The 27,834-nt window shown below is 43.2% G+C and overlaps 2 protein-coding genes across 2 annotated transcripts; one reads left to right on the forward strand and one right to left on the reverse strand.

Annotated features, from left to right (window-relative positions):
* Positions 1-210: 210 nt before the first annotated feature.
* On the reverse strand, positions 211-21,749 carry REXO5 (RNA exonuclease 5). The gene is made up of 19 exons (XM_014891257.2): positions 21,597-21,749; positions 19,836-19,957; positions 18,855-18,981; positions 17,902-17,986; positions 17,290-17,439; positions 17,060-17,148; positions 16,129-16,244; positions 15,233-15,371; positions 14,570-14,664; positions 13,129-13,231; positions 12,395-12,531; positions 11,975-12,083; positions 11,556-11,666; positions 11,294-11,431; positions 10,700-10,792; positions 10,031-10,250; positions 9,320-9,513; positions 8,624-8,733; positions 211-6,714 (listed from the first exon to the last, which is right to left on the reverse strand). Exons 1-19 carry the CDS (start codon positions 21,711-21,713, stop codon positions 6,648-6,650), a joined length of 2,322 nt encoding a protein of 773 aa, XP_014746743.1. The 5' UTR covers positions 21,714-21,749; the 3' UTR covers positions 211-6,647.
* Positions 21,712-27,834, forward strand: ERI2 (ERI1 exoribonuclease family member 2). Its single transcript, XM_088174396.1, has 8 exons — positions 21,712-21,912; positions 22,215-22,452; positions 22,919-23,046; positions 23,197-23,353; positions 23,868-23,968; positions 24,833-24,914; positions 25,586-25,674; positions 25,885-27,834. Exons 1-8 carry the CDS (start codon positions 21,712-21,714, stop codon positions 27,226-27,228), a joined length of 2,340 nt encoding a protein of 779 aa, XP_088030522.1. The 3' UTR covers positions 27,229-27,834.

A 27,834-nucleotide genomic window follows, 5' to 3' on the forward strand; every position in this document is an offset into this window, starting at 1 on the left:
TCAATCTGTAGTGCATCAGGCTCAGCCATTTTAACATATCAGACGCAATACAGCTTCTTTTAAAGGTGGAGGTGAACACACAGGAAGGGAAAATCTGGTTTCCTGTTGGGGAAGTGACATACTATTACTAGTGGCTGAGGTCCCACGTGTTCAGTGTTGGGGACAGCCCTACTCCTGTTCTGCTGCTTCCAGCCAGGCAGGAGCAACTCCACCCACTGGGCAGGGTACTTGCAAAAATAGCCAAATAATCTATCTAGTGAAGTATCACTTATCTTTAGCCTAGTTTCAGTCCTTTAATTACCATTTACAGAATGCAAACCAGACCTGTGTCAGTTCTAAATTCCTGAAGCAGGAGCTGAAGGTGCAGCTCTTTGACAGTGCTGGCAGTGAGCGGTGATTTTGGATTGCCTGGTGATTTTGTCATCCCAAATGAGACTGCCCAGACTCTGTAATGCTGGGATGAGGGAACAGGGTTTGTGTGTGTCTCTGAGAAGTCTTTAATTATATTGGAACCTCTGAAAATACGCTTGTTTAATGGTTAAACTGTGAATATCTGTGGAACAGGCCAAATACATTCACTCTTCATTTTTAGATAATTTAATTCTTCATTGTGTAGGGCACAGGACTGTAAGTGAGCAATGATGCTGATGAAATCCTTGCAACCATTGCAACTGTTTAATTTTGTTTTAAAAATTAGATTACGCGTTAGGAAACTTTATGCATGTAATGAATCTGCTGCAACTTGGGATAAATAACTATAGATAACTATATAGATAGTTGGAGTAATATAATGGAAAACTGGTCTGACATCCACAATCTGTGGCATTTTACTGCCTTCTCTTATATGCAAAGAAATACAACTCCTGTAAACTTTAGCCCCTAGTAATAAAACACTGACCACTTACACCATATTATAGTTTGCAACACCTTTAAAATTTGCTTCCAGATCCAACTGGAGGCTTAATTGTGCTAATTTTTACTTGAGTGGGTGAATTTCTGAGGTCAAAGACTATTGATTGAAGTAAGGAGTTGAAAGATCCTGCCTGTAGCTGGCCATAAAACATGACTGAGGCAATGAGTTGGAATTGAACACCAAATTATGAGTTTATTTGCTGCTGGTGCTATTCTACATGGAAAATTACAGCTTTTTAGTACTGTGCAATCCTAGTGAAAGGACCACAGGAGCATGGCAACAGGTCTGGCTGGTGGCACAGAAGCAGCTGTGGCAGTTGGCACTGAGAGCTGCTCCCCCAGGCTGGCCCGGCAGATCTCCTGATCAGCTCTGAACCAGGACAGTTCTCAGCCAAGCACAGTGCAGAGCATGGGATGAGCTCAGGCTGCTCTGAGGACAGAGTGGCTCGGGTTGGTGGCAGAGGGTGCAGCCCCTCCTCCCGTGGACAGTGCTGGGGGACAGCAGCAGCTTTTTACTGGGTGATTTTTATTTCACTCTCGACGTGTCCATCAGAGCCTGAAGAACCCGTGGATCCAGGACTAGCCTGTCACCCGTGGTTCCCAGGCCTATGCACTTACCAGTGACCTTAGACTTTTTGTGGTACTGTCAGCATAAGTCTTGTTTCCAAAAAAAGCCCAACAAAATTAGGGAAACACCATGTAGTTAATAGCCACCTCAGTTGTGATATTGTTTGGTGGCTGAGGTTACATCATTCCCATTCTTTGGTAAATAATAGTCATTGTGAGTTTCTGGGTCTTGCAGCCTTGTATTCTGCAGTGTGATCCTGTTGTAGAAGGTCCTCAGTAAAAGGGTGTCCAGTTCTTCCCTTGAGCCCACTCTGCTCAAAGTATGTGCATGTGAATTTAGCCTTTCATACTAAAAAGGAAGATGCTTAACCTGAAACTCAAAATTCTTCAGGGTAGTGCTTCAATATGCAGAAAAACATATTTTTTCAGATAAGTATTAAAGCAAAGTGTCTGCTGAAATTTTGTTGTGTGCAAACAAACTCACCAGTGTTAACATTGTCTCTCTGGACTATTGAAGATTGAACCTTTGGTTTTACAGTGTGAACTGAAGTGAAATTCATGAGATTGTAAGACAGAAAGAAGGCTGTATCTCCTTCACCATGAAGTACGTAGGTATCTCTACCTCTTGTTCTTAGACTTGAATAGTTTAAGGCTACCATCCTTTCGTGCCAGGATTTTATGCCTGGATGAGTAATCTATTTTTTTTTTTTTAATTGACCCAAGTTAAGTATTATCTATTTGCCATGGTTTTTGGTATCCTGTGTTTAACCTGTATGCAAAGGACCCTTTGGAAGGGGGTCAGGTCAAGCTGCAAACCAGAGTTGGTCCTTCTGGGTGCTACTTTTGGAGTGCAATAGAGCGAGCAGAGCTACGTGGCCTGTGGCTCAGGGGCTTCTGTCACCACACATCCTCTTCCCTGGTCAGGCTGCCTGTACTGACAGTGAGTTGAAGATGGAGCAGCTGCTCCCCAAGAGGGAGCCATCAGCCTTGTCATTTGCTCTTGAAAAGCTTTAGGAACCTACCTGATGCAGTGCCATGAGTGTTTTTTTATTTTTATCAGAAATACTGTGTTTTGTTCCACGTTGGACTGGACTTGTAACCACCCAGCAAAGATGGGAGCTGCCAAAGTGCAAAGGCCACACGCATTTATTTTATCCCTGAGGTCAGAACCCTACTCAGGATAAAACCCTTGTGTTTGAGTAAAGCTGGAGTGTTCTCAAGGGAACTGGAGATGCCAGAGTGGCTTTGGTGCTCAGCTGTGTTCATTAATACATTGGGGGGTGTTCTTCTCCATGCAACACATCTGTCCTTCCTTTCCTCCCCCAAAGCAAACTGCAACACAGTTGCTGTCACTCCAAATCCCCCATAGTTTAATGGTGTAGCAACTGCTGCTGCAAAATTCTTCCAGTGTGAGGACTGGTTTTGAGGTGTGACCTCTTGCACTATCAGGATGGGCGTATTTCAAGAGGACAGGGGGACATGTGAGACAATAGGTAAAAGGAGCATGTACGTTCTTGTCCTAACAGCTTGCCTTAAATCACTGACATTGCAGCAGTTCCTTGCTACTATTGCAATCCTCAGTCTTTGAAAATTCATCTGGTTCTGTAGGTAATACTGTTTTTTGTTTAATTTTTAATAAGTTTCTATCTTTGCTTAATTGCACTCTTCAGATAAGCCCTTTTTGGATAACTTGTCATTTCACACACAGGAAAAAAGTCCATCTCCAGTGTTTGTGCTGTAAAGTGTTTCTTTTTCCCCCCTGTAAATTATATCTGGACTAAAGATTGCCTACTGTTGAAGCAGTGTGTTTACTTGAATGTTGCCATTTTATGCAGTTACAGCTGCTGACTCTTGCTCTTCTCTGGGCCCATGAGAGTGGAGATTGTGTGGCCAGAGGTGGCAAACCTGCACAGAGGATCAGTGGAGCTGAAGGTTGGCTGCTACTCCCATGTGTGTTACACGTTAGAGGACTTCACAGATTAGTACTCCGTACTTGGAAATTGTGACTTTTTAAGTCATGCCAAAGTTATTTGAAAATACACTTGCTTTCTTGCCTGTAAGTTTGAAATAGTCTTTAAAAAGAGATGGGCTGGCAGGAGAGTTGGAGGGCCTCGTGCTGTAAGTTGTTGAGTAACTCAAGTTCCAGGAGCCATGGATGGGACTGGCAGGATTCTGTCCTGAGCCAGCACTGTTGGGGTTTGCACTGGCTGGTCTTGAGGGCATGAAGCAACCACAAGGCCTTGATGGACTGTGGAGAAGGGTCAGTCTGGGGGAGCTGGTTGGTGCAGCTTCACTTCTTTCTTGTGGATTTTGAGGCCCCAGTTCAGCCTCAAGTCCCTCTCTGTGGAAGGAATGCGTTTTGGTAGTGTTTACTCCCAGGGAAGTAACTCAGTGTAACTAAGGAGGTAACGGGAGTACGGCTTTGTGTGGCTGTCACTGCACCTCTGTGAGCACAGCTCCCTGATCCCTGATGGGCCTCTGGGCTCCTCAGTAAACCAGCAAGGGTGGGCAGGGTCACATCTCCTGTTCTTTGTGCCTGGGGGTGTTTTGCCTTTTCAGACCTACCCAGGAGATAACCTTGTATGAGCCAGTTTTCTCACTCTGGGAAATGATGAATGTGTTGCATGTCATGGAGCAACTCCGTGGTTCCTCTTTGGGACAGCAGTATCAGAAGTGCTGTGTAAATGTAATGCTTGAAAACAGCTGGAGTAAATTCTGTTTCATGTAGGATCTTTATTTCAAGGGGATGCAACCAAATTTGAAACCTGATCTAGAGGAAAATTGGGAGAATTTCAGGACAATGCATCTACTGAATCCGAATCTACTGAATTGGTTTGTAGTTTTACAAATCATGTAAAATTACTTTTACATCAAATTTTCTCACCATTAGTGTATGGAACAGAATGGAAACAGCATCTTATGGAATGTGCAATGTAAGGCACAATGCAAGTAAGGTGTGATAAGAAGGTTGTCTTTACTTGATAGCAATTCTGAGTGCAATGTTTTTGTTGTGTCCCTTTTGGAAGAAGAGCATTAAATACAGTCTGAGGTTTTTCTTTTCCTACAAGCAAAGCATTGGTTTGTCCATTACTGACTTCTTGTGAAATTTGTGCCAGATGTATATTAAATATTTTGGTGCTTTTTCTAATCCAAGCTGCCATTCATTTTCCTGTGAGATTATTGTACTTCTGTATATTTAAATGACCAACCCCTTAAAGAAAAAACAAAACAAAAAAAAAATCCTTTAGTCACAATGTATCCTGACTACTGTAGCTTGTAAATGTTCCAAAGCTTCTGGGTTTCCTGTATTCCAGTAAGGTCTGAGGGGAGGGGAACAGCTACAGAAATCTCACCCACTGGAAAGGGAACTCGCACGCTGTTCTGTGCATTACTGAACAAATGAGTAACATTTGTGGTGTTTACATGACACGTTGGTGTTCACTTTTTTGTGCTCAAGCTTTGTACAAAATGTCTTATTTAAAGCTGAAGTCCTTTTTACATTTTTCAATTAAAAAGGGACAAATTACTTATTTTTTCATGCCTATGAATAGGACTCTTGCTAGTTTTATTTGTCATGCGAGTTTCTCAAGCAGGACTCCTGGATGCTCACTAAATCCTGTCCAGTCCTGGCAGGGAGGTGACCACATCATTTTTAAGTGTATGGAAGGAAAACTAGGTGTTTTTTTTCAACTTTGCAGTGCAAGTGTCTGAAACAAGGAGATGCTGGATGTGAACAGCCTGAACAGGAGTGAATCCTCAGAGAGGGATGAGTGCTGGGGTCAGGCTGCCCTTCACCTCCTGCTCAGCAGCAGGGACTGGCTGTGCTGCTGAAGGCACTGGCTCCTTGTCACATTCCGTAGTAGCACTGATGTTATTGCTTATGCTAGTTTGCAGTAGCTGGAGCCAAATGAATGACAGGCTCACTTGGAGTGGCCAAAGTACCTTTGTGTGAGAAAAAATTGGCTGCATTAATCTTGCTGAATAATAGATTTTTCAAGTGGCTTTAAATGTAGTCATTAATGACACTGACACGAGCACTCCTGCCTGCTCACTGCTGCTTCTGGGCTTGTGCTGAACTTACTTTTCTTCTGCTTTCCTCTATTTGTGCCTGCTCCTCCATAAAGCAAATCCCAACTTCCAAATTCTAACATAAGGAGAGAGCCCAGCACAGTGAACTTAGGGCTGGAACGTAGGAGGGTGTAAATATTCCATTAGCTGTATTTAATAATTTCTGGAATGATAACTATTTCAGCTTTGTATTAGCCTATTCCAATTCACATGAAAAAATCCCTCATCTCATGGTCAAACCTTTTAGCATTAAATTTTTCAATATTTTTTTCTGAAGGCCTAAAACTCTCCTAAGCATCTTTGTGCTTGGAAATTATGTTAACAAAAGATGCTCAAGCAGCCTGTATTTCAAGTGGCAGTGGCTGTAAAGGACAGGTCTGCAGCTGTCAGGTTGCAAATCACCTCATCCTGCTTCCAGCTCCTTGTGGGAAGTGATGCATAGTCCACACAGCCATGTGCTTTCCTTAAAACATCCCTTGCTCCTCCTACAGCCACATGGAAACTTTTTTCTTTTTTCTTTTTTTTTTGTGTGTGAGGGGAGGGTGGGGGTGGTCAGGGAGGGAGGAGAAAGTGGAGATTGTCCAAGAAGTATGAATCACTGATTCCTCCTTTCCATGGACTAAGTACAGCACTTTCCCGGAAAGGAGGCAGCAACTCCAGGAGTTGGCACCACAGAGTTCCAGAAATCCACACAATTCCTGGGGTAGCTGTTAACTGCTGAGCAGCTGCTGCAGGCTCTACACTGACATGGTTGGCTGGTTTATGGCCTAGGATGTTCCAGGGGAGATGCCCCAGCTGGTACCTTGGTCTCCAGCAAGGAACGACATCCACAGGCCAATCCTACCCAGCTCCTATGGAGCCCTGCTCTGGTTTGCCCCAGTGCTGCCTAAGCACCTGCCTGGCTCGGCCTTCCCACAGCAAGAAGGGTTAATGGAAAAAGCTTTGTGCTTTAAGACACTTTGAATGGCTTTTATTTTTAGACATAGAAGATACAGAGTGAAAGCCTATTGTTCTTATGGTAAGAGATCTTTACAAAGACGTCAATATTTAAAATAATTAAAAATATCTCAACAAAAGACTTTGCTTAAAATCTTGGCAGTTTAACAAGCACTCCTCCCTTCATCTTTTATTCCCATCAGACCAAGGCCGGATTGTGATCCATGCGTGCTGCAACACAAGTAAGAGGTGTGTTAGTTCTGCTCAGCCTTCATGCACATAACTCTGCTGGGCTGGCTTTGAGAGGCTGCACCCCCTGGGTCAGCACACTGAAAAATTAATTTTTTCCACCCCACAATTACTTGGCATCCTTTTTAATCAAGAAGCCTCCTCTGATTTGTTGGTCCTCAGGGAAACAGTACTACAGGAACCTCACACTTGGCAAGAAATCTCTTCCCAGCCTGAGATGGAGCTCCCATCCAACCCACTCAGCAGCCTGAGAGTGTGAGCCAGGCTCTGTGGGCTTCCACAGGCTCCCTTTGGATGCAGATTCCTGAATCCACCTGTTCTGCTGGTGGGATTCCTGCCCCTTGGTGATGGAAGATTGTGCTAAGTGAGAGTGGTTGGAAATGGCCCTGGAAAAGTAAATTGGGACGTGCTGAGCCCAGTGACTGCTGCAAAGGACACATGGTGTGGATTGCAACTCACAGCCCTCCTCACCTCAAACCTTCCCGTGGGGTGACAGGTGAGTGTGTGCAGGGTGTGTGAGGTGATACAGGGCTAGAGAGGCAAATGATTGCTCAGAAATGTACAGATGCAGTTTCAGCCTAAAGAAGACAGCAGCTGATCCAATGGCCACGTGCACTGAAGTGCCCACTGAAGCCAGGTCACACTGGGGCACTGTTTGAATCCAAGCTGTGCCCAGGGTGATCTGCAGGGAGTTCTCTGTGGATAAGGCAGGAACTGCTGCTGGCTCTGTTTATAAATACAGTTGGGGTGGGGGGAAGAAACAACTGATGGTCTATTGAAGATGACATTATAATTTTTTTTTCCTGAAGTTATTAGTAACTACAATTAGAGCAAATCACACCAAGAACAGCCCTTGGCTGGAATGGTTTATCACTGCCATTAAGCCTAAACATCTCTTGGTTTTGGATGAATCCTCTAGGGACAGCATCATGGCTCTTCTCAGGAAGCCTTGCAAGTAAGGGAGGGGAACCTGGTGTGGCTGCCCAGCCAGGCAGAAGAGATGCTGCTGAGCAGCTCTGGCTCTGCTTCTGTGCCAGGGCATGTCTGTGTCTCCACAAGGAACAATGCCCCTTCTGCTGAGGAGCACTGAAGAAAAACAAAGGTAGATATGACCTTTATTAGACTGACCAGTGCCAGTGGGAGCACAGAAAGCTGTTGAAGTGATTATGTCCTCAGTATCCAGGGCTTTTCTTATGAGAGATTGAACCTTTCTGGTTAATAATTAAACAGTGAGACTGTGGCAGTTCAGGCCCAGGGGCTGAAATGCAGGAAGCTCCAGCTTCCAGCTGGAAGTATCCCTTATAGCAGTGCTGCAGCCCAATTCAAATGCATGACTTGCTCCTTCCTACAAAAGCTGAAGGACTCAGTGAAAAAATTTGGATTTCCTAATTTTTGTCCATCACATAAGGGCATGAACCACCTCCTTGATCAGCTGTGGCTGAAGCACATTGTGGGGTACCACAACACAACAACTGGTAGGTGAGGCCGTGGCTGCAGTTATTAGGTGGTTTTAGAAACCACACCCCCCAAAAAATCCTCCCTGCTGTGGAAACTTTGCTTCATTCTCTCACAGCCACATAAAACTTATCTCATTGTCAATGGGGATGAAACATCCTCTGGGGGAGGTGGATGAACTGTTAAAATCTGTACAATTAATCAACACTGTGGACCCTCAAATACATGAACTGTGACTCAGGCCTGCTGTGTGGGCATAACTTAGGGCTGAGGTTTTATTGGCTCAACATGAAAGTCAGATTAAGTATAACAGCTTCTTCAGCCTTTCTCTTGGATTTTCTCTTCCTGGTGCAGGGCTTTAATTTTTAATAGATTAAGATAAAAATATTTGGCTCTCTATTTTCCTTGGTTCATTGCAAAATAGGTAGCAAGTTACCTGTTCACTCCAGGAAAGAGAACAATGCACAGGGTGTTGTTTTGCAGGCTTCTATAAAGCTTTTTGATATGATGGTCTAACTTCTTCACCTTTTTCCTTAGATCCTGCTCCTGCATAAGTGAATAGAAGCATTAAAGTCCCCCACTCATCAGCAATTATACTTCTAAGTGTGTGGGAAGGCTGGCCTGTGGCATGGTACAGGTGAGGGCAGGGTGATTCTGCTCCTGGCCTGGAGCCATCCACCTGGCAGTGCAGTGGCCCAGCTGCAGGGAGAACCACAGGCCCTGCTCAAATGGCACCATGGTAAAAATGAGAGTTGCACCTCCAGAGTTCTCAACTAGAGCTCTTCTTTCCTGTGCAAACACACACCTCTCCCTGTGACTCCTGTGCTGCCTGTGCCCTGTCAGCTCTCCAGTGCCAGGCTTCAGTTCCTGGGCAGCACCACCCACTGCCCTGTGCAGCTACATGGTTTTAACGTTATGCAGTGCCCTGCAAACATGACGTTAACTTGTGTGGTGTTACCTCTCAAACTGCTCTATGAGAACTGATCCTTGGCAGCTCCTTTGCTCCAGCACAAGGAGACCCTTCTGTCACAAGCAGCTCTGCACCTCCGTCAGCTCAAAGTTACCACTCCAGGTTCCCAGGGCAGTCCCTCCTCACTAATTGCAACAAACACCAGCAGAGCCTCACACTCACAGAGTCAGACAGCTGCTCCATTTTCTCATACAAGATGTGTTTTCCTTGCTTCCCATTGCTGTGATTCATTTGCCAAATCCATCTCCAGAGGTGACCTGGAGCAAGGGCATTCCTACTTCTTAGCTCACTACCCTTCATGGTCCATCCGTTTATAGCTTCAAGGGCATCCACAGCACTCTGGCTTTTCTGGAATTCTGAAATGCAAAGAGAAGAGAATGTGCTTTGGCAATGCTGTTCCTGCCCTCCTTGGCACCTGCAAGGCAGGGCTGAAGGTGTGGAGCAGGAGAGAGATAAGAAACAAATCACTGCAGCAAGCAGATCCTCATCTTGCTACAGATAAACATCAGACTAGAAATGCCAGTTGGCTGCAGCAACACTCATCAGGCTGTTCTCACCTTTCAGGGGTGACTACTGCTCTGTGTGAAGCTGCACAATAGCCACCCTCACATGGAAGTACTGGAGCCCATTAGCTGCCCTGGAATTTTTCTAAGTAAAGGTTTGGGATTTTTTTAAGCAGTTTCTTTTCCTCTTAAATATTTAACTGTAAAGTGCTCCTCCAAACAATATGTGCTTTCCCTGGAGCATTTTAAATACCATCCCTTTGAGCTTACCTGGGATTCAGTAGCTTTTGCTGTGTCTGTGCAAAGTCTCAAGGGCTGCTGAATGAGCTTATTTGAAGGAAATATGCAGGCTGTGTGTGAAGCTACTTACTGAGGAAACAGCAGTTTCTGTGCTTTCCACTCTGAAGATCCTTTGGCAGGAACAGTGTTTCCAGGTCTTTCAACTGGCTGAATTCTTCTTGCAAGTCTGTCTCTGTTAATGAATTCTTTAGACCAGCCACATAAATCACACCTTCATTTTCTACATCCAGTTCTAATTCCTTAATCAGAACATTGCAGTCCAGCATTGCTGCAGTGACTGGTCTCTGGACCTGGGGTGGATGCAGCAGGAATAAAAGGCATGTTAGCCCACACTACTCTATTTTAAAGTATTTTTTTCCCATTACCAAAAGTAGACAGGTTATTTTCCATCACTTGAAATAAATATGACTAATTAGTCATGATAAAGGGAGATCGTATTTGTAATACAGAAACACTTAAAACTACAATGCCATACTCTGTATAGCCCTGCCACTTGGATCTGCCTTTTCAAGCTGCAGGTGGAGGTCAGAATGCTTCTAACTCCCTTATACTGACAGGCAGAAAGGGAGTGGCTGGATCCCTCTTTTTTTCCTTTCTGCCAATGGCCCTGCATTGTGCAGGGACAGGCAGATTGTAAGAGCACAAGAAGCCAGCATTTGCCCAGATACACCGCTGTGATGTTTCAGAGGTATTGGAGGCTGTGCCTGGGCTGAATGTAACTTTTGCTGTTTGCCTTTACCTTAATGCAGGATCCTGCTACCTCAGCTCCATTCAGGCTTTCTACTGCAAGCTGGGCAGCTTCCAGCACTTCGTATTGGATGCAGACATATGGCTTGAAATAGAGGAGAAAGATACTTCAGGTTTGTCAGTGAAACACATTAGCCCTCCCTCTTAAAAAGTCAGGCCTCTAAGTTGTGCTTTGTTTCAAAACTAGAAAAATATTAAAAAGTTTGGGGGTAAAATATGTAACACTCCACATACACTAGTTGTTTAAAACCCCCTTCAATTAACTCTTCACTTAATACTACTCTTTTTTTTTTTTTTCTCCTTTGGCTATTAAAGGCCTTAACATTATCAGTTCTCTTTAGAAGGACAAAAATCACCTCAGCTTCCCCAGCCCTTGAAGTTATCTGAGCAGCACATGAGCTGCACTTGTCATTGTGTGAAGCAGCTTTTTAGGTACCCTGAATGATTGTAGTTGATGATTAAACTACCACAAGAAAAAAAAAAAATCCGAACAGAATAACTGGTATTTCTTTGGCTCTAGCCCATACCTTTCCAAGAGTTTACACAGACCTTTCAGGCCTGTCAGCAACCTTTGAGTGCTCCTCACCTGGAATGTTTCAGTTACCACTGTAAGGGACTGGATTGGTCCACACCTCCCAAATTCCTTCTTCACAGACTTCACACAAAAGTTTTCTTCAAAAGGACCTGCGTAAATTGTCAGCATGTCAGTCAGCTTGCTTCTCACCTGTTGGAACACAGATTAGAGAAGGCACTTCACAAAGCAAATGAACTAACTACTCAGTGCCTCCTGGTGAATCACATCTCTACAAGCTCAGCATGAAGACTATTCTCAAACAAAAAAAAAATACCTTTTCATAAAGCCCAGCATGAAGGTGAGATGCAAGGTACTCTGGACCCAAACTGAACTGGATGATACTGAATTTGGACAGGGGAACATCTTCCAAGGCTCTCTGAAGAATCTGGAGGGACAAGAGCACACAAGACAATTGTACTGCAGAGGATCAGAAACAAGACTATTGAATTTAACTCCCAACTTTAATTTTCATTATTGTCCAAGAAAGCCCACAGGCAAAAATTCTTCTTCGGTGAGTCATGAGAGGATGCAGAGGATCAAAGCTCATTTCCGAAATGCTCAACCTGGTATTAACACTATTGCTAACAGTACTGTCAGTCAGCTTTTAAAATAGGACTCATCTACCCACTCCCAGAACAAGAACAACTTTGAACTATTTTGATGCTTAGACCAACCCACTCGAAGTCCATTCACCTGTTTGTTTGAAGTGCTCAGGTTACTCTGACACAGGCCAGAAGAGTCCAATCCCTGTCTGCCCAAAAGGAGGGGTTTTTGGCCAGTCACCTGCAGACAATCTAAAAAACTAGCAGAGAGAAGTACACTGTGAATCACAATACTTTTCAATATGGGAAATAAAAACTTTCAATAAATACTTGTCAGAGAATTACAATTAATTTAAGAAATTTGAAAGAACATTCTTGTCCACAACATCAAAAGAAGCCTAGGAAATACTCTGTGAAATTTAAGATGAAACTGCTTAAAGCTTTTCAACACTATGCTGCAATTATTTGTGTCTGAAGATTCTGATGGCTCCTGAAAAACATAAGGCACTTGTTTGATTTTAGTGAGAATTCAACTGAAGGAAAAACATACATATTTTGAGAATCTTATTACCATGGTTTGGATAATGGTGAAGGCTCATTCAGCTGTTCCTGGAACCCACATCCTTTTGGCTGTAGTGCAGCTTTGTTCTGTGAGACCTCAGCCAGTTTTTCAGCTGTCAGAAGCATCTCCAAGTTTAGTTCTGCTACCTTGGGGAAGGAAGAAGATTATTAGCTGGCTTTCATCTCATCAGCTAATTGTAGCTGACCAATAAGCCTGTGCTTTCCCTCTGAGTCACGTAGGCACACTCCAGCAGTGAAGAAACAAGGGCATTAATTTCTTGCCTTATTATTTTCTGTTGTCATTTTCGAGCAGACAACACTCACAGCATCAACAGGCAACCATCTCCAGAGAAGTTCTCTCAGAAATAAACAACACAAGGCACTCATAAAACCATCTGAATCACTACCACAACACACAAGGTCTCTATTTTCTTTCATCTAGAAAAATCACAGGCATTCCTGCAGGCTGGAAGTGTCTCAATCCTTCTTTACCCAGTGCCTCTCTCCAGGATCAGCAGCAATGCTGGCTCCTGTCAGTGAGTACTGAGCACTGGTAGTACCCAGGTTATTCAGGTATCTGGATATAGGCTGGAAGTAACAAGCTGTCAAAGCTGGGACCTCTATCACAGCTCCATTTTCTCTTTTATATCAACAGGAAGATGGGCAGGAGTGGAGTTTTTTTCTTCGAAAGCACAACATTATGTTCTGTATTTTAGGAGAGAAATCTTAATTAGATATAAGTACCTTTGTGGGTCCTTGCTCAATGAAGAACTGAGCCAATTCCAATGCAGCTCTAGCATCCTCTGTAGGATCATGCCCAAGCTTCTGTTCACACTGAATCTCCTTCCTAGGGTATCAAAATTAGGTGTACAGGCAGGTTATTGGTTTTTCCACACTGACCAACATCCTGTCTTTTCTAAATTAGGTCCTTTTCAGGCAAAAGAGCTTTCCCCTCTCCAAAAAGGATTTCAGTTCTGTGCAGCAGCATTCTTGTGAAATATTCCCAAAAGTTACTGCAAGAAATGTTTTTGCAATGTTGAGCAAAATGGTTTATGGAATTTACAGAATCACAGAATCACTGGGTTGGAAGAGACCTTCAAGATCATCAAGTCCAACCCATGCCCTGACACCTCAACTAAACCATGGCACCGAGTGCCATATCCAGTTTTTTTTTAAACACTTCCAGGGATGGTGACTCTACCACCACCCCAGGCAGACCATTACTTTATTATTCTTTCTGTGAAAAACTTTTTCCTAATATCCAGTCTATATTTCCCTTGGTGCAGCTTGAGGCTGTGTCCTCTGGTTCTGTCAGTGCTGCCTGGAGAAAGAGACCAACCCCCCTGACTACAGCCACCTTTCAGGGAGTTGTAGAGTGATAAGGTCACCTCTGAGTCTCCTTTTCTCCAGGCTGAATAACCCCAGCTCCCTCAGCCATTCCTCACAGGGTTTGTGTTCCAAGTCCCTCACCAGCCTCGTTGCCTCCTCTGGACGTGCTCAAGCGTCTCAATGTCCTTCCTAAACTGAGGGGACAGAACTGGACACAGCTCTCAAAGTGTGACCTCACCACTGCCAAGTACAGGGGAAATTTGATAGAAGCAGTGCTAACACTTGCTACTCTGATGCATAACTATTTTTAAATTTTACTTCTTTCTTGACCAATGGCCCAACTCACAATTTGCACACAGAGCAGACAGCAACCATCAGTTCAGTGAAGTTTGGCACTGCAGAGTATTACCATTCACTGTGAGCATGGGGAGAACTAAGATACTATCCAGCGATACACTGAGAAATATGATTCAAATCAGTAAATCAGACTCATGTGTTAACCTTTCTCTCTTGCCAACTGAAAGAGCTCTCATCTGTGTGAGCCAGAGTGCCTCTGTTATTCTACAATTCCATACACCTCTACAGCCCTGCAGGAAGGTGAGTTTTGCTGGGACTCAAATCTGGTTGGGTCACAGCATTCTTGCTTGCTCAAAGACAAGCCCATTTATTATGGTGCCTGATGTTTCAAGCAGACAGTAAATTCCTTTTTACCACATCTTACTTGCACAACCTGCTCCTTTCTTTTGAATCTTAGTAACAAAACAATAATTTGGATACTATTAGTGGCAGAGTAAGATCCTATAACTCACCATGACAGTTTCTAATCTTTCCCATGACAGTACAGTAGTAATCTTACCCTAAAACAGCTTTGGCTAGAAATTTTAGCTTAAATTTTCGTCCTTCATTTCTGGCGAAAAGCACTGAAGTATCAATAACGCTGGGGTGAATCATCTGGAGAAGAAAAATTTAGTTTAGTTAAAGAATAGCAGAATATAGAACTGGGCAGTAACTCCACAATTTTCTGTGCCTCTGCCTTTTAATTTCAGTTGCCAGTTTCTCCCTGACAGATACCTCATCCACAAGAGAGCAAAAGGAATAATGAAACAAGTCCAACTCTCCTTTCTACTTCCCACTCTTGTGGGAAGATTTAGATTGGGTTAGAAAGATTAATTATGATTCAAGCATTTTAGATTGGTTAAATTACTCACAGAAAGGACTTCAGTTCTCCCCAAACTAGAGCTATCAGAAGCATCTGGCTGAAGCAGAGGGGTAAAGCTGCAGTTGCAACAATATTTGTGTCTGGATACACGTCTCTCTTTTGGGTTCTCAACAACCCCTTGCAAATTTTATAGCTGTAAGGAGAGTTCTTGGCTTTTAAATTCCTTATTATGAATAGCCCTATTCATCATGAAAAGCAATTAACAAGTGTTCATTAATAAAAAGAGCAATTGTTTAAGAGTTTTCAGGTGTGAAATGAGTAACACAGGGTCGGGAAAAACACTCTTAAAAACATACTCACTTCCAAAGCCTGAAGATCAAAATTTAAAGAATGGCCCACCAATACTGCATCATGGGGAAGCATTTTTTTTAGCCTGGTTTGGATGTCTGACAGCCTTGTCTTCACTGGAAGAAGCATTTTCTTTGTGACTCCTGAGAATCTTCAAAACAAAAGTTGGGTGAGTTAAAAGCAACACATTAGCAACAGTGTGTGCTGGCAAATATCACAAACAGGTCCTGTAAAATATGAACTCGGTGTAGCTAATCACAGAATGCTATTTACTGTTTTCTCTTCCAACATCAGAGGATATACTGCAGCTAAACTGCTAAGAGTGCCACCACATCTGTTTCAAAAGTTTATTTTTCCCAGGTATTCTTAAGTGATGCAGTTGGCATCAGACAGCACAGGTAAGGAAATACTGCAAGTCTGATGGTGGAAGGAGATTCTTCCAAGTAACCTGAGGGGACTGGGACATCACCTCCTGGATAAAGCCAGGTGAAGTTTTGAAGAAGACAAGCCTTGAATTTTGCCTGCTGTTGTTATAATCCTGAGCCCCACTCTAAAGGTCTGTACAAGCTCTATGCATTTTTTACATATGATCAAATCTAGTTATGGACTCCACCTTATTTTATAACCAGCAGTGAAGAGTAACTTGTACTGTGTATCATTAATTTGTAACAGAACTTTCCCATGGACACTGCAGAATGGCAATGGTTCTGCCTGGTAGCCCCAGGGGCACTGTGCAGCAGACTGTACACATAATGTCACACAGCAAGAACTGTATTCTTAACACTGAGGGAAATGCAGCAGGCATCTGTGCAAACCAAGAGGTTTCTGAAAGGTCCTGTGTAACAGGCTGAATTTGAAAGGGCTGCAGCTCTGAAAGACAAGAGATAAGAAAGGTTTGTGCAAGTGACCTGGTGCAGTAGTTCAGCACTCTGCTCTCAGGTTTGACCAGTTCATTCAGGAGGCACTGACCCTGGGCATCCACCAAAGACACACGGGTGACTTCATTCCCTTTTGCAGTCAGGCACTGGCAGGAAGAAGCAGAGGCAGTTGTTGAATCAGCACGATGCTGCCTCTCAAAACCCTTAGCTAACATCTGCTTTGGCTGCAGCAGCATCACTGCAAGGGAGTTCCTTGACTTAGAGATCTACCACTCATGGCTGGTGGGTTTATACTCTACTGTGCTTCATTGTAATTGTTCAATGTGCACTGTAAGCACAGTAAACACACAGGCAAGCACAGCACAGAAAAACATCGTAAAGAAATGCTGATTTCACAGAATCAGTCTGTGCTCTGCACTGCACAAGTGCCACTGACAGCTCCAGCCCCAGAGATGTACAGTTTAAAGGCAGAGCCCAGGTTGTATCAATAGTTATTCAATGCTGATGCCAAACAGGCATCTCTGCAAGGCTAAAACTGCACTAAAGGAGGATTCTTCACCACAGCAGCTGCCAGAGGAACTGTGACAGCTAAAGGAAAGATGTATAACAGGGAAGTATCTTTCCTTTCCCAAAACTTGGAGAGAGCTGAGGAGGAATTCCACAGCATCTCATGGGTTATTGCAACATTGCTTACAAGCCTGGAAGATCCAGCTGCTGCTCTGGGAGCCAACAGAACTGAGCCCTCTGCTCAGGATATTATTTCTTTCTCATTGCCAGAACCACTGCTGGGGCCTCTCCCATGGCTGCATTAGCACTGGTACCATCAAGGAAGGGACTGGCAGCAGATATTAAGATATCAGAAGTGGTTTCACAAATACACAGAGTGTTTGGCTCACTCGGGAACAGCTATTAAGAGCTGGGTGCCTGACTCTATTTTGCAAGGCCACACACTGATTTTTACCATTTCACAATCCAGACCAAAGAGAGGACTGCTGTCTGTCCTCTGCTGATCACACTCTGTGGAGATGTAGCCCTTGGATCTAGGGGAACCTGGAGGGAAAACACACCCAGGAATAAGAAAAAGACCTTTCTTCTATAACTCATAAGACAAAACATATCACTAAAATGTCAAAATTAAAAACAACCCCCAACACAACAAAACAACTAAACAGCCCTCACTTAAAAACTGACCTTCTATGGGATAGCCATTTTTTTTCTGTTCTTCTAAAGTTAGAGTGTAGCTTGTAAGGCCTTGTTTTCTTCCTCCATACCTCCGAATGATGGGATCACATTGCAAGTCTGAGCTTTTAGTAATGCATTCACTGCTGGTGGAAGTTAAGCCTGTAAAATACAGAATCATCTGTCAAAGCTCAGTTTCTGCATCAGATCAACACTTAGAGGCTGCACCATTCCAAATTACTACCTGGAACAACAGACTGGAGAGAGAGGGTCAGAGAAAAAGACACACAGTCTTCTTAGCTCAAACCTAATTTATATCTCTGTCTCTTGGATTAGATGCATCTTAGAATAAAATAATCACAAAATGGGTAATAAAGCAGCAGGGATTGGGATGAAATATGTTAAAAACTTTCTCTCGTTTTGCATTCACTTTGACAATTGGCCCAACATGAGTTACTGAACTAGTTAGAGCAAAAAGTCTCATGGTTTAAGCCATGTATGAGTTCCTTTCTAAACAAGTTTACCACGGCAGCACACTGAGATTGCAGAGGATGCAAAGTCATAAATTTCTGTTCAAAGCAAGTCACTGTCTTGAAAGAGACAATACAAACCCAAACAAAATACCTTGTGGAGTCTTTTGAGGCTTCAGGTTTGTTTCTTCTCCATACAGGCTGACTGGGAAGTTAGCAGAAGTTGCTAATGTGAATCTCTGAAAAAAGAAAATGTGAAAACGTGTTAGTGACTTTGAAAGACAGGCAGAAATAAGAAGAAAATGAGGGGTTTATTGATCTCCAAACCAGCCAAATTCAGAGGAGGATGGATAAAGAAATAGTGGAAATACAATTGGTGTGTTTTATCAAGTAGAAAAACCCAACACAAACCAAACCTGTTCCAGTGAGGGATGATACAGGATTCTTTGTACTACAGGACAGATTTGCCTTGCCTGATACGATCAAGAAGGCAAATCTCAAGACCTTCTTTGATAGAAATTAAAGCCAGTTCCTGTCTTTCCAGTTAAGTCATGATTTACATTTGCTGCAGTTCAGGAAGAACTCTCTAGAAGCCTGAATTCAAGTCCTTTTTTCTTTCTGTCTTCCTTCAAAAATGTTGCTTGTAAGTCATAAAATTAAAATAATTATTTTAATAATGTTTTTGGGAAATGGGAGAAACTTGACATAAAATGTAAATAATAAAAGTGATATTTTTCAACCAGTGGGACTAGCATAACTCTATTGAGAGTCTCCTCACTCGAAGTAAATTCCAAATTACTGAAATTATTCCAAGATATTTATAATCTGGCATCCTGTAGGTGCAGGATATGTAACAATCAGATGACTAAAACATTAATAAACATTTCACCTGGTATGGCTTCAAAGACATATGTCTTGAAATCCTGTTCCTAATATCAGAGCCCTTTGTTCTGAGCTGACAACTGCTTCAAACAGATCCTCTCACTTGCTGTCAAGGATGGCCACATCCTTGGAAAAGGCAGTAATTCCAGTGCAGTCATTATCCCTGGGATGTGTTTTCAGGACAGGAAGAAGTTTAGAGGACATGGATGCAGTCTGGGGACTTACATGCTGGAAAACTTTCCTGAGGTGTTTGAACTGTAAATAGAATCTGTAGAAATGGAGTTGGCTCATTTCGTGTAGAACAACAACCACAACCCCAGCCAGGTGGCTTTGGTGATAAATACGGCACCAGCTGCAGTTAAAAAAGAGCAATAATTATAAAAAATAATAAAAATCAAAGCAAAACAATTATCAAGCACTCTTAAAAAACACAGTTGGAACCAGCCCAGCTTTTAAGTCAGTAAATGGCAAAGTGCCAAATGACTTCAATAAGAAGAGGCTTTATAGTTTATCTCTAACAGCCACATATTCCTGGAAGCAACAGAATGCAGGAGACAGAGAAAGAAGAATTATTGCAAATTTCTGCTGCATACCACTTCAAGGCATGTATATCTCATTCATATGCATCAGAATGTGAATATACCAGCAATTTCAACCGTAGTGATGCAGTCTGGTGAATTGTTGCATCAAAATAAGTTTCACAAAATACTTTTCTATTCACTATTGAAATCTAAATTGGGTTATTTTCTGCTTTGAGTTTCATTTGAAGATTCATTTAATTTCATTTTTGCCATTCAACTTTATAAACCCTCCTCAGCCTTTCCCTTCCAGTACTGAGAAGTGGCCCAGAGAAAGGGAGAAGTGACTAAAATTTTTTTTTGAATGCTCTAAAACACTCTATTTCAATTATATCTAACAGGAAATGCATTAATATTTTAATAGGGTATTTTGTTTCTTCAGTTCCATAGCAGTCATTTAGTTTTTCAACACTGCACGAAACAAAATGATGGAATGGTAGGATTTCTGCCAGAAGAGGAATTCTGCTTCCTGGGCAAGTCTAACAATAACTTTATCTGCACAATCCAGGCTGCCATTATGGCAACTCCATGGTGAGTGTTCCAAACCCAGCATGGCCAATATTCCTTTAGGAATGTGTTCACAGCTCAGGAGAACACGAGACCAGGCTGATTGCAGCTGTGGATGTACCTGGGCTGTGCTGCATTGTGGCATTTCCCCAGAGCTGCATATTTCAGCAGCTCATACAGCTGGTCCTGGCTGATTTCAGAGTCCTCGCCAAGCAGAGCTGCTGACAGATGACACGACTTTTCCTGTGGAAAGGAAAATGATGGTAAAGAGAGGTTTCGTGTGATCACACCATGAAAAAAGAAGGAAAAAGAAACTATTTGGATACAACCAGCTACATTTAAAGTAACTCTTCACTCATTACGAGCAACAGTTTCCTTTCAGATCTCACTTAATATTACTTCACTCAACATTGCAGTAACCCAGGTAGTCTAACTTCTAAGATTTATTTAATAAAGATTACCATGAGCAGATGTATGCAGTAAGGAGACAACGGATACGCAAATGCAATATCCTGGTCTCTCAACCCTTTCCCCCACTTGTCGTTGTAGAGCTTTAAACATGTGTACAAGTGTTACATGTAGCCACTCACGCTATGGGAGGCTTTCTCTGTCTACAGTGTGGGATCTGCTCTGCCAGAAGGGTTTGCTGACCCCTGCAGGGAAATGCTTCAGTAAAATCCAAGGAAGCTGCAGAAAGAAAACACTGAGCAGATGAGGTGAGGACTGTGCCACACACAGTTCTACACAGCAGTTCTCTAAGCCTACATGCACAAATTCTTCTAAAGGCTAATTAGCAAGTAAATGAGGCATTTTGGTGATCTCCGCTGACCAGATGGCCAGTTCCAAAGACCACCTGTAAAAATTTTAAAGATACTCTTTTTATAAGTGATGAAAAGCCATCAAGGTATACGGGCGAAAAACACCACCCAACACTAGAGAATGTAAAACCTCATAGCATGAACAAGCACTGGAAGTTCTTTTCCCTGCACACTAACAAGCCGTGTGCTCAGTCATTTGGACAGAGCCTGCCCACATGGGCCTGAGCTGGTGTGCTCTTCAAGACATTTGTCATTAGGTAAGGAAGTTAAAGAGAGGTGACAACCTTCGTGGTTCCAGTGGTTAAGAATCATCTGGCAATAACAGCACAGGCTGGTGCAATTGCTAGTGCCTCATCTCTAATGCTGAGACAAGTAATGACACCGTTGTTTTCAATACGGCCTAATTAAAGCTTTGTAAAAAAACCCGCACAAAGAGCAGAGGTTTTGATTCACCAAGGAGAGGGTACTGCCACCCACAGGAATTTGTTTCTAACCGGGTACAAACAGGACTGATCTCACAGGCCTGGGTGAGGTGTTACCGTGGGGCTGCTCTGCATCCTTCAGGGGTGCATACGCTGAGCACACACAACGCTCCTTCCAACATCTGCTTTGTTTACAAGAATATCATAATGGAGAATGTATCTATTTTTTAAACAAAATTCCTTAAATGTAATGTTGAACATTCCAAATGAGTTATTTTCCAAATCTCTTGGAGCAGAATCCAAGCCATTGACAGGCTCCCCAGGGCAGTGGTCACGGCCCCAAACCTGCCAAGGTTCGAGAAGCGTTTGGACAATACTCTCAGGCACGTGGTGGGATTGCTAGGGTGTTCTGTGCAGGCCAGGAGCTGGACTCGATGAGCCCTGTGGATCAACTCAAAACATTCTACGGTGTTATCTGCAGGCAGTGGCTGTACCTGGCCCTCCCGGTACCCTGCCGGTGGACATGGCTTTGCTGAGCTCTCAGCACCCCAATGCGGGACACAGCAACACCCCCGAGAAGCGGCTGTAAGGGGCACACGGCCCGCACGGCGCTCCTCACAGCGCAGGGCGCTCAGCTCTCACCTCGGGGCCCAGGCCCGGGCCGCCGCCATCCGCCTTCCGCCTCTTCCGCGCCGCCCGAGGCCCCTCCGCGGCTCCGCCGGGCCGCTTGCACCCGTTGAGGCACAGCCCCTTCGCCATGTCCCAGAGGAGGTCAGCCGGCCCCTCACGGCCGGGCACAGCCCCACGATGCCCTGGCGGGGGCTCTCGGATCGCGCTGGGCGGCGCCGGGGCCGCGGCCGGAGCAGCCGAGCGCCGAGAGCGCGATGGGGGCGGGCCCGCGGGAGCTTTGAAATGGCGGCCGCTGGCTAAGGCGGCGGAGGGCGGCTATGGCCACCAAGCGCCTGGCTAGGTCCGTGTCCGTGTCCGTGTCCGTGTCCGTGTCCGTGTCCGTGTCCGTGTCCGTGTCCGTGTCCGTGTCCGTGTCCGTGTCCGTGTCCGTGTCCGTGTCCGTGTCCGTGTCCGTGTCCCGTGGGGCCGCAGCGGTGGCGGGCGGCCCCTGAGCTCGGTCCATGTCCCGTGTCCGTGTCCCGTAGCGGTGGCGGGCGGCCCCTGAGCGCGGTCCGTGTCCCGTGGCCGTGTCCCGTAGCGGTGGCGGGCGGCCCCTGAGCTCGGTCCATGTCCCGTGTCCGTGTCCCGTAGCGGTGGCGGGCGGTCCCTGAGCTCGGTCCGTGTCCGTGTCCCGTGGCCGTGTCCCGTAGCGGTGGCGGGCGGTCCCTGAGCTCGGTCCGTGTCCGCAGGCGGCTGGGGCTGGCGCGGAGCAGCGCTCGGGCGCGGAGCGGGGCGCGGGCGGCCGCGGGGCAGCGCTTCGGCTTCCTGATCGTCCTGGACTTCGAGGCCACGTGCTGGGGGGACCGTGGGCAGCGCGGGCCCGAGATCAGTGAGTGCACCGAGCTGTCCTTGAACCATGTGCCATTATGTGTCTTCCTTCTATTATGTTCCTTTTAACCCCTGGCGTTTCAGCCCCACTGAAATGGGATAATAGATGTATAAATAATAGAAGTGTGTGCACGTACACATATGTATATACACATACATATGTATATACGTGTATATAAATCACAGAATATTCTGAACTGGAAGAGACTGACAAGGATCATCGAGTCCAGCTCTTAAGTGAATGATCCACTCAGGGATCAAACCCACAACCTTGGCCTTATCAGCGTCATGCTTGAATTCTCTCTCTCTCTATATATATATACTTGCATATATATGTATATATATAATGGAATATGCTGAGTTGGCAGGAACCCATAGAAAAATGGTATCATTCCTGTGAACAGTTTAAACTTTTCTGGCTTTGTGGTTTGGTTTGGTTTCTTCTTCTCCTTCTGTGTTTGTTGCAGTTGAATTTCCAGCAGTCCTGTTAAACACCTCAACAGGAGTGATTGAATCTGAATTCCACATGTATGTCCAGCCCCAGGAGCATCCTATTCTCTCTGAATTCTGTACAGAACTAACTGGCATAACACAGGTATAATTGTGACATAACATTGTTTTACAATTGTATAATTGCTGTTCACCTTTTTATTTAAAGAGGCCTTTAAAGGGCTAAGAAGAAATAAACCTGAAATGAATTTCAGTGCATTCTAACACATACATCTTCTTGTTCTGTTCCTTGAAGAATCAAGTTGATGAAGGGGTGCCTCTAAACATTTGCTTATCACAGTTTTTGAAATGGATTCAAAAGATACAAAAGGAGAAGAAAATTATATTCAGTACAGATAGTCAGAGTAATTGTACTTCAGAAGCGAAAGCATGTGCCTTTGTTACTTGGACAGGTAAATAACATTTTCATTTGCTTTTTCTGCACTGTAATAACATTAGGTGGCACTAGTGAGATTGTGCCTTCACTTCTAGGCAGCCAAAATCCTGTTACTAGGTATTAAAAATGTGGAATATTGGGGTAAGACTGAAAATATGAAATCCATGGAATCCTGATGTGTTCGCTGCATCTTTCACTCCAGGGTCTGGCACTGTTATATTTTTCTGCTTTAGTGAACTGTATGACCATTCCTGGTGTGTCTAAATTGAATTGATGTCTTTGAGAACTTTAACTGTCTGAAGTTATTTACTAAAAACAGGAGTTTGCTTCTTCTGGTGTCCCATTGTGGGTAACCCCAGTGTTTCCCATGGACAAACATTTCACAGCCTGTGCCTCCTGTCCAGCAGCACGGGATGCTGACAGTGTGTTGGTGTTGTGTCCCTTTATATAGATTTTTAGACATAAGCCACGTTATGTGGATTTTAGAGCAGTTCAGTAGTGGTGGATTGACGATGGTTTTCCCTGCACAGACTGGGACCTGGGTGTGTGTTTGCACTACGAGTGTAAAAGGAAGCAGCTGCACAAACCCGACATTCTGAATTCCTGGATTGATCTCAAAGCGACCTACAGGGTGAGAAGATTGACAGACTGAAACATTTCTCCCCACTCTCACCTCAAGGATTGACTGTGCCTGAGCTTACAAGGCAATGCTGGATGTCCCAGTGACCAGAGTAACCTGGTTTTATTCCATGTTTTTATTGCTCAATAACCAACTTCCCTAGAACTGTGTAAATTTGAATAGAAATCTTAATACTAGGAAAAGATTGTTGTTTGATAAAAGAATGATAATTATGAGAATTTATAAGCTGCTCTTCCTTTCCTGACATGTTTTGCTCTCCTTGCTTCCTATCTTTTTTTGTTTTGTGTGCTCTTATTGCTGCCTTATATTGTTGTGTAGGAAGTCATCATTATTACCTGTTTAGAGGTACTTGGAGGTACCTTAGAGATTGGCAGAAGAATTAGGTCTCTAAAGATAAACAGTGTGAATATTTCCCCTTTCTAGTGATCAAATCAGATACTCATATCAGGAGCAAGTAATAAGACTCACTTTTTTCACTTACAAAAAAATCCATACCTATGCCAAATATATTCATGCTCATGCCTTTGATTGCATCTTAAGGTATAATTTATAGTTGTATTCTTCAATGCTGGTCTGTTAGGACTTTCATCAATGTAAGCCATAAGAGTGCAGACAAATGACTCCAGAGCTTAGACAGAATGGATTTGTTTAAGCCTGAGAGAAGGGATTCCATTCTGATTTCTAGCAGGGTAAGTCACTTATAGTCTAATCCTCACGGTAAAATGCAGATATCCAACTTGCTTAATTGCCTTGTGAGATTTATTATTCATAGGGGGATATTTCTGGAATGGTTTTGCTTCACTAGGGAAAGGTTTTGAAATGCTTCATGTTAAGCACCTGCATTTCTTTTCTTAGGCCTTCTATAATAGAAAACCTAAAGGACTAAATGGAGCTTTGCAGGATTTGGGGATAGTTTTTGAAGGACGGGAACATTCTGGTAAGCATGATGATCCTCATTTTAATATATATAAAAATATATGTATCCAGCTAAATAGTACTGTTTAGCTTTAGTTAGATAACTAAACCTGAAGCAGATAGTTAATAGCTAGTCATTACTCTGAGTAGTAACTATTGTTTCAGGTTATGCCATGTTCTGTCCAACAGACCATCAAAACAAGAAAGGCAGAAGTGCTCTGAGATCAGTTTGTTATTTATAACCTCATACTTAATTTCTGAAATCTCTTCTACTACTGAGTGTATGTTCACAAAATCAATATATAAATTGCTAGGATGCAAAAGAAAAGAGGTGGAGGTGGATGATTTTACTTGACAGCTCTGGATATCATGTTAATGTGAGAGAATTCTGGCATAATGTTTATTTTTTTACTTGATTAATAAAAAGAGCAATGATATTTAAAATTGTGAATAGATATTCAGCTCTATGGATAATTCTTCAGATGTCTCAGCACAGAGAATTATTTGGAATTTTCTACTTTCACTTCCCTTTTTTTAACTAGATGACTGTGTCACAGCTCTGTGGCTCCTTGTCATTCATGTAAAGCTTGCCTAGATTACATTTTTCCTGTAATAAGAACTATCCCCAGTTAAAATGAATATGACATACTTTTGAGGTATGGAATGGACATTAATATGACCATACTTTTGAAGGGTTGGATGATTCCCGGAATACTGCTCGTCTTGCTTGGAGGCTGATTTGTGATGGATGTGTGCTGAAAATTACTAAATCTTTGGATAAGGTTAGTCACTACTTTGCATCTTCCTGTCTACTTGCTTCATAGCCTGGAATACAGATGAAAGGTGAGCTATTCAAACAATAAACCCAGCATCTTGACTATGATTTTGAAAGAACATCCTTAAGCTGATATGCTTATTAATTTTGTGCATTTATTCCCAAAATGTCTAGGTATTCACTTTCCAAAATCTGCTTTTGTTTATGGACTCCCTAGGCACATCAGAAGAGTAATTTAATTTCCAGAACACCGACTGTAAACATCACTGACAAGACTCCACTGGGAAGTAGCAGCAGACCTGAAACATCTAGAGACGGAACTCGTGAAACAAAATCTCTGGCTGAGAACAAACACAACAATATTGCTGGAAACAAGATCAGTTCTAATGTACAGGCTGGGGAACAGCAGATCACTTGCACTGATCCCTCTGCAGATGTCTGTGTTGTACCCAGCAGCAGCTCAAGGACTGAATTCCATGCTCAATCCCACAGCTCTTCAGCAGCATCTACTGACAGGTTTCCTGTTCCTCTGGGTCTGGCAAAGCCACCCCCCAGTCCTGCAGCAGCAGGCATCCAGCAGGGAGTGAGCATTGGGCAGCCTCTGAGAACAACCAGGCCCAGCCTCCCAGTGCAGGGATCGGGGCTGGTGCTTGTCTCCACCACCATCCCCTCAGTTACTCTCTCCAGTGGGGACATCAGCACCAGTTCCGAGTGCTTGTCTCTGCTGACAGACTGGGAAGATGTGGCTTTGATACCAGAATCTCAATATGAACAAAATTCAGACTCTGTTCAGCTCAAGGATGACTCAAGTACAGATAGTCTAACAGTGTTTGAAGAAGAAACTATTTCAAAGCAACTGGCTGTGACAAGTTCAGATAATCAGAGTTTGGAGGAAAGTGCAGCACCCATGGAACTTGTGAGGTCTGTTGTTTACAAAAGTCCTGATACTACAATCTATAATATAGGGACAGTACAAAGGCAGACTTCAAAATTTTCAGCTTTTAAGTTACCATCTGCAAAGGGAAATGCTGTTTCAGCACAATCGGCATTAATTGAAAATTACTCTCGTCCTTTAGAGGCTCCTAAAAGAAAGCCAACTAGTCCAAAGACATGCCCACCAGCAAAAAAGCAGTCTTTTCATATATTTAAAGAGAAAGCTGCTTCTTTTTATCATTCCTTACCTTTGAGAAGTTCAAATCTACCTAAAGTATCTCCTGCTGTTCTGAAGTCCACAGTCAATTTGAATGAGTCTGTAAGAGCTATGAGAAGTGGAAAATCAACTCCCCCTCTGTGTAACTGTGGCCGAAGAGCCAAAAAACTCTCTGTGTCAAATGCTGGCCCAAATCACGGCAGAGCATTTTTTTGTTGTCCTGTTGGCAAGCAAGGAGGTGATAAGAAAAGCTGTGGATACTTCAAGTGGGAATGTGCTCTTCTGAAAGAGAAATCTAATGGTCTCACCTTTAATGCAGATGCTTTGACCTCTCTTGGAGCTGTTTCTAGTAATACAGAAAATTCTTCCTACAAAAAGTATTTGTGTCTTAGACCCTCTATGAGAACTTGAAAATGGATACAATTTTTTGTCTGAATCCTAAACTTTCTAAGTTTCATGCTTAATGTAATCAGAACAGTCAAATGATGTCAGATAGTCTCAGAATGGGACAAAAAGGACAGTTCTTGATTAAGGAAAGTTGCTCAAACACACAAAAATATCAGCAGATCATAAAGTAACTCCTTAATGAAGTGTGAGAGAACAGATAAAACTATTAAGTGCTAAAATTAGAGTGTGAGCCTCTGTTGCTACAATACTTAAATTTCTGTTCTATCATATATTCTAAATACTTTTCTAGTCCAATCTTTAAAGATTTCAATGACACAAATATTATCTACACTTTTTTTCTGAATATTTGTAATGCCTACAACTTTTAATTTTTGAAACTTTTGAAACATTTTATAATCTCTTCAGGAGATGTTGCACATCAAAAGTGATTCTTGAAGCAATAGTATTCTCTAAAACTCTTATTGAGTTTTTTATCCTTTAAGTAAAAATAAAGATAAGATACTGGCATTTCATTAAATATTTTATTTAACACACATTACTGTTGTGCTCTTGCCTCTCTGAGTTTCCCCTTTCATTTGTATCAGTGTCTGCTTTAGCTTGCAGTGGGAC

This window comes from Sturnus vulgaris, chromosome 16 (assembly GCF_052056855.1).
Source record: "Sturnus vulgaris isolate bStuVul1 chromosome 16, bStuVul1.hap1, whole genome shotgun sequence".
Taxonomy (NCBI): domain Eukaryota; kingdom Metazoa; phylum Chordata; class Aves; order Passeriformes; family Sturnidae; genus Sturnus; species Sturnus vulgaris.

Bases quoted from the DNA above. Each gene is read 5' to 3' on its own strand.
- ERI2 (XM_088174396.1), top strand. From the start codon at position 21,712: ATGTCCCAGAGGAGGTCAGCCGGCCCCTCACGGCCGGGCACAGCCCCA. The intron at 23,354-23,867 runs GTAAATAACATT...TTCCCTGCACAG, and splicing joins TGCCTTTGTTACTTGGACAG to ACTGGGACCTGGGTGTGTGT. The intron at 23,969-24,832 runs GTGAGAAGATTG...TTCTTTTCTTAG, and splicing joins ATCTCAAAGCGACCTACAGG to GCCTTCTATAATAGAAAACC.
- REXO5 (XM_014891257.2), bottom strand. From the start codon at position 21,713: ATGGCGAAGGGGCTGTGCCTCAACGGGTGCAAGCGGCCCGGCGGAGCC. The intron at 11,667-11,974 runs GTGAATGGACTT...TTGTCCCTCCAG, and splicing joins TGAGCACTTCAAACAAACAG to ATTCTTCAGAGAGCCTTGGA. The intron at 8,734-9,319 runs GTGAGTGTGAGG...TCACTTATGCAG, and splicing joins TGGAGCAGCTGTCTGACTCT to GAGCAGGATCTAAGGAAAAA.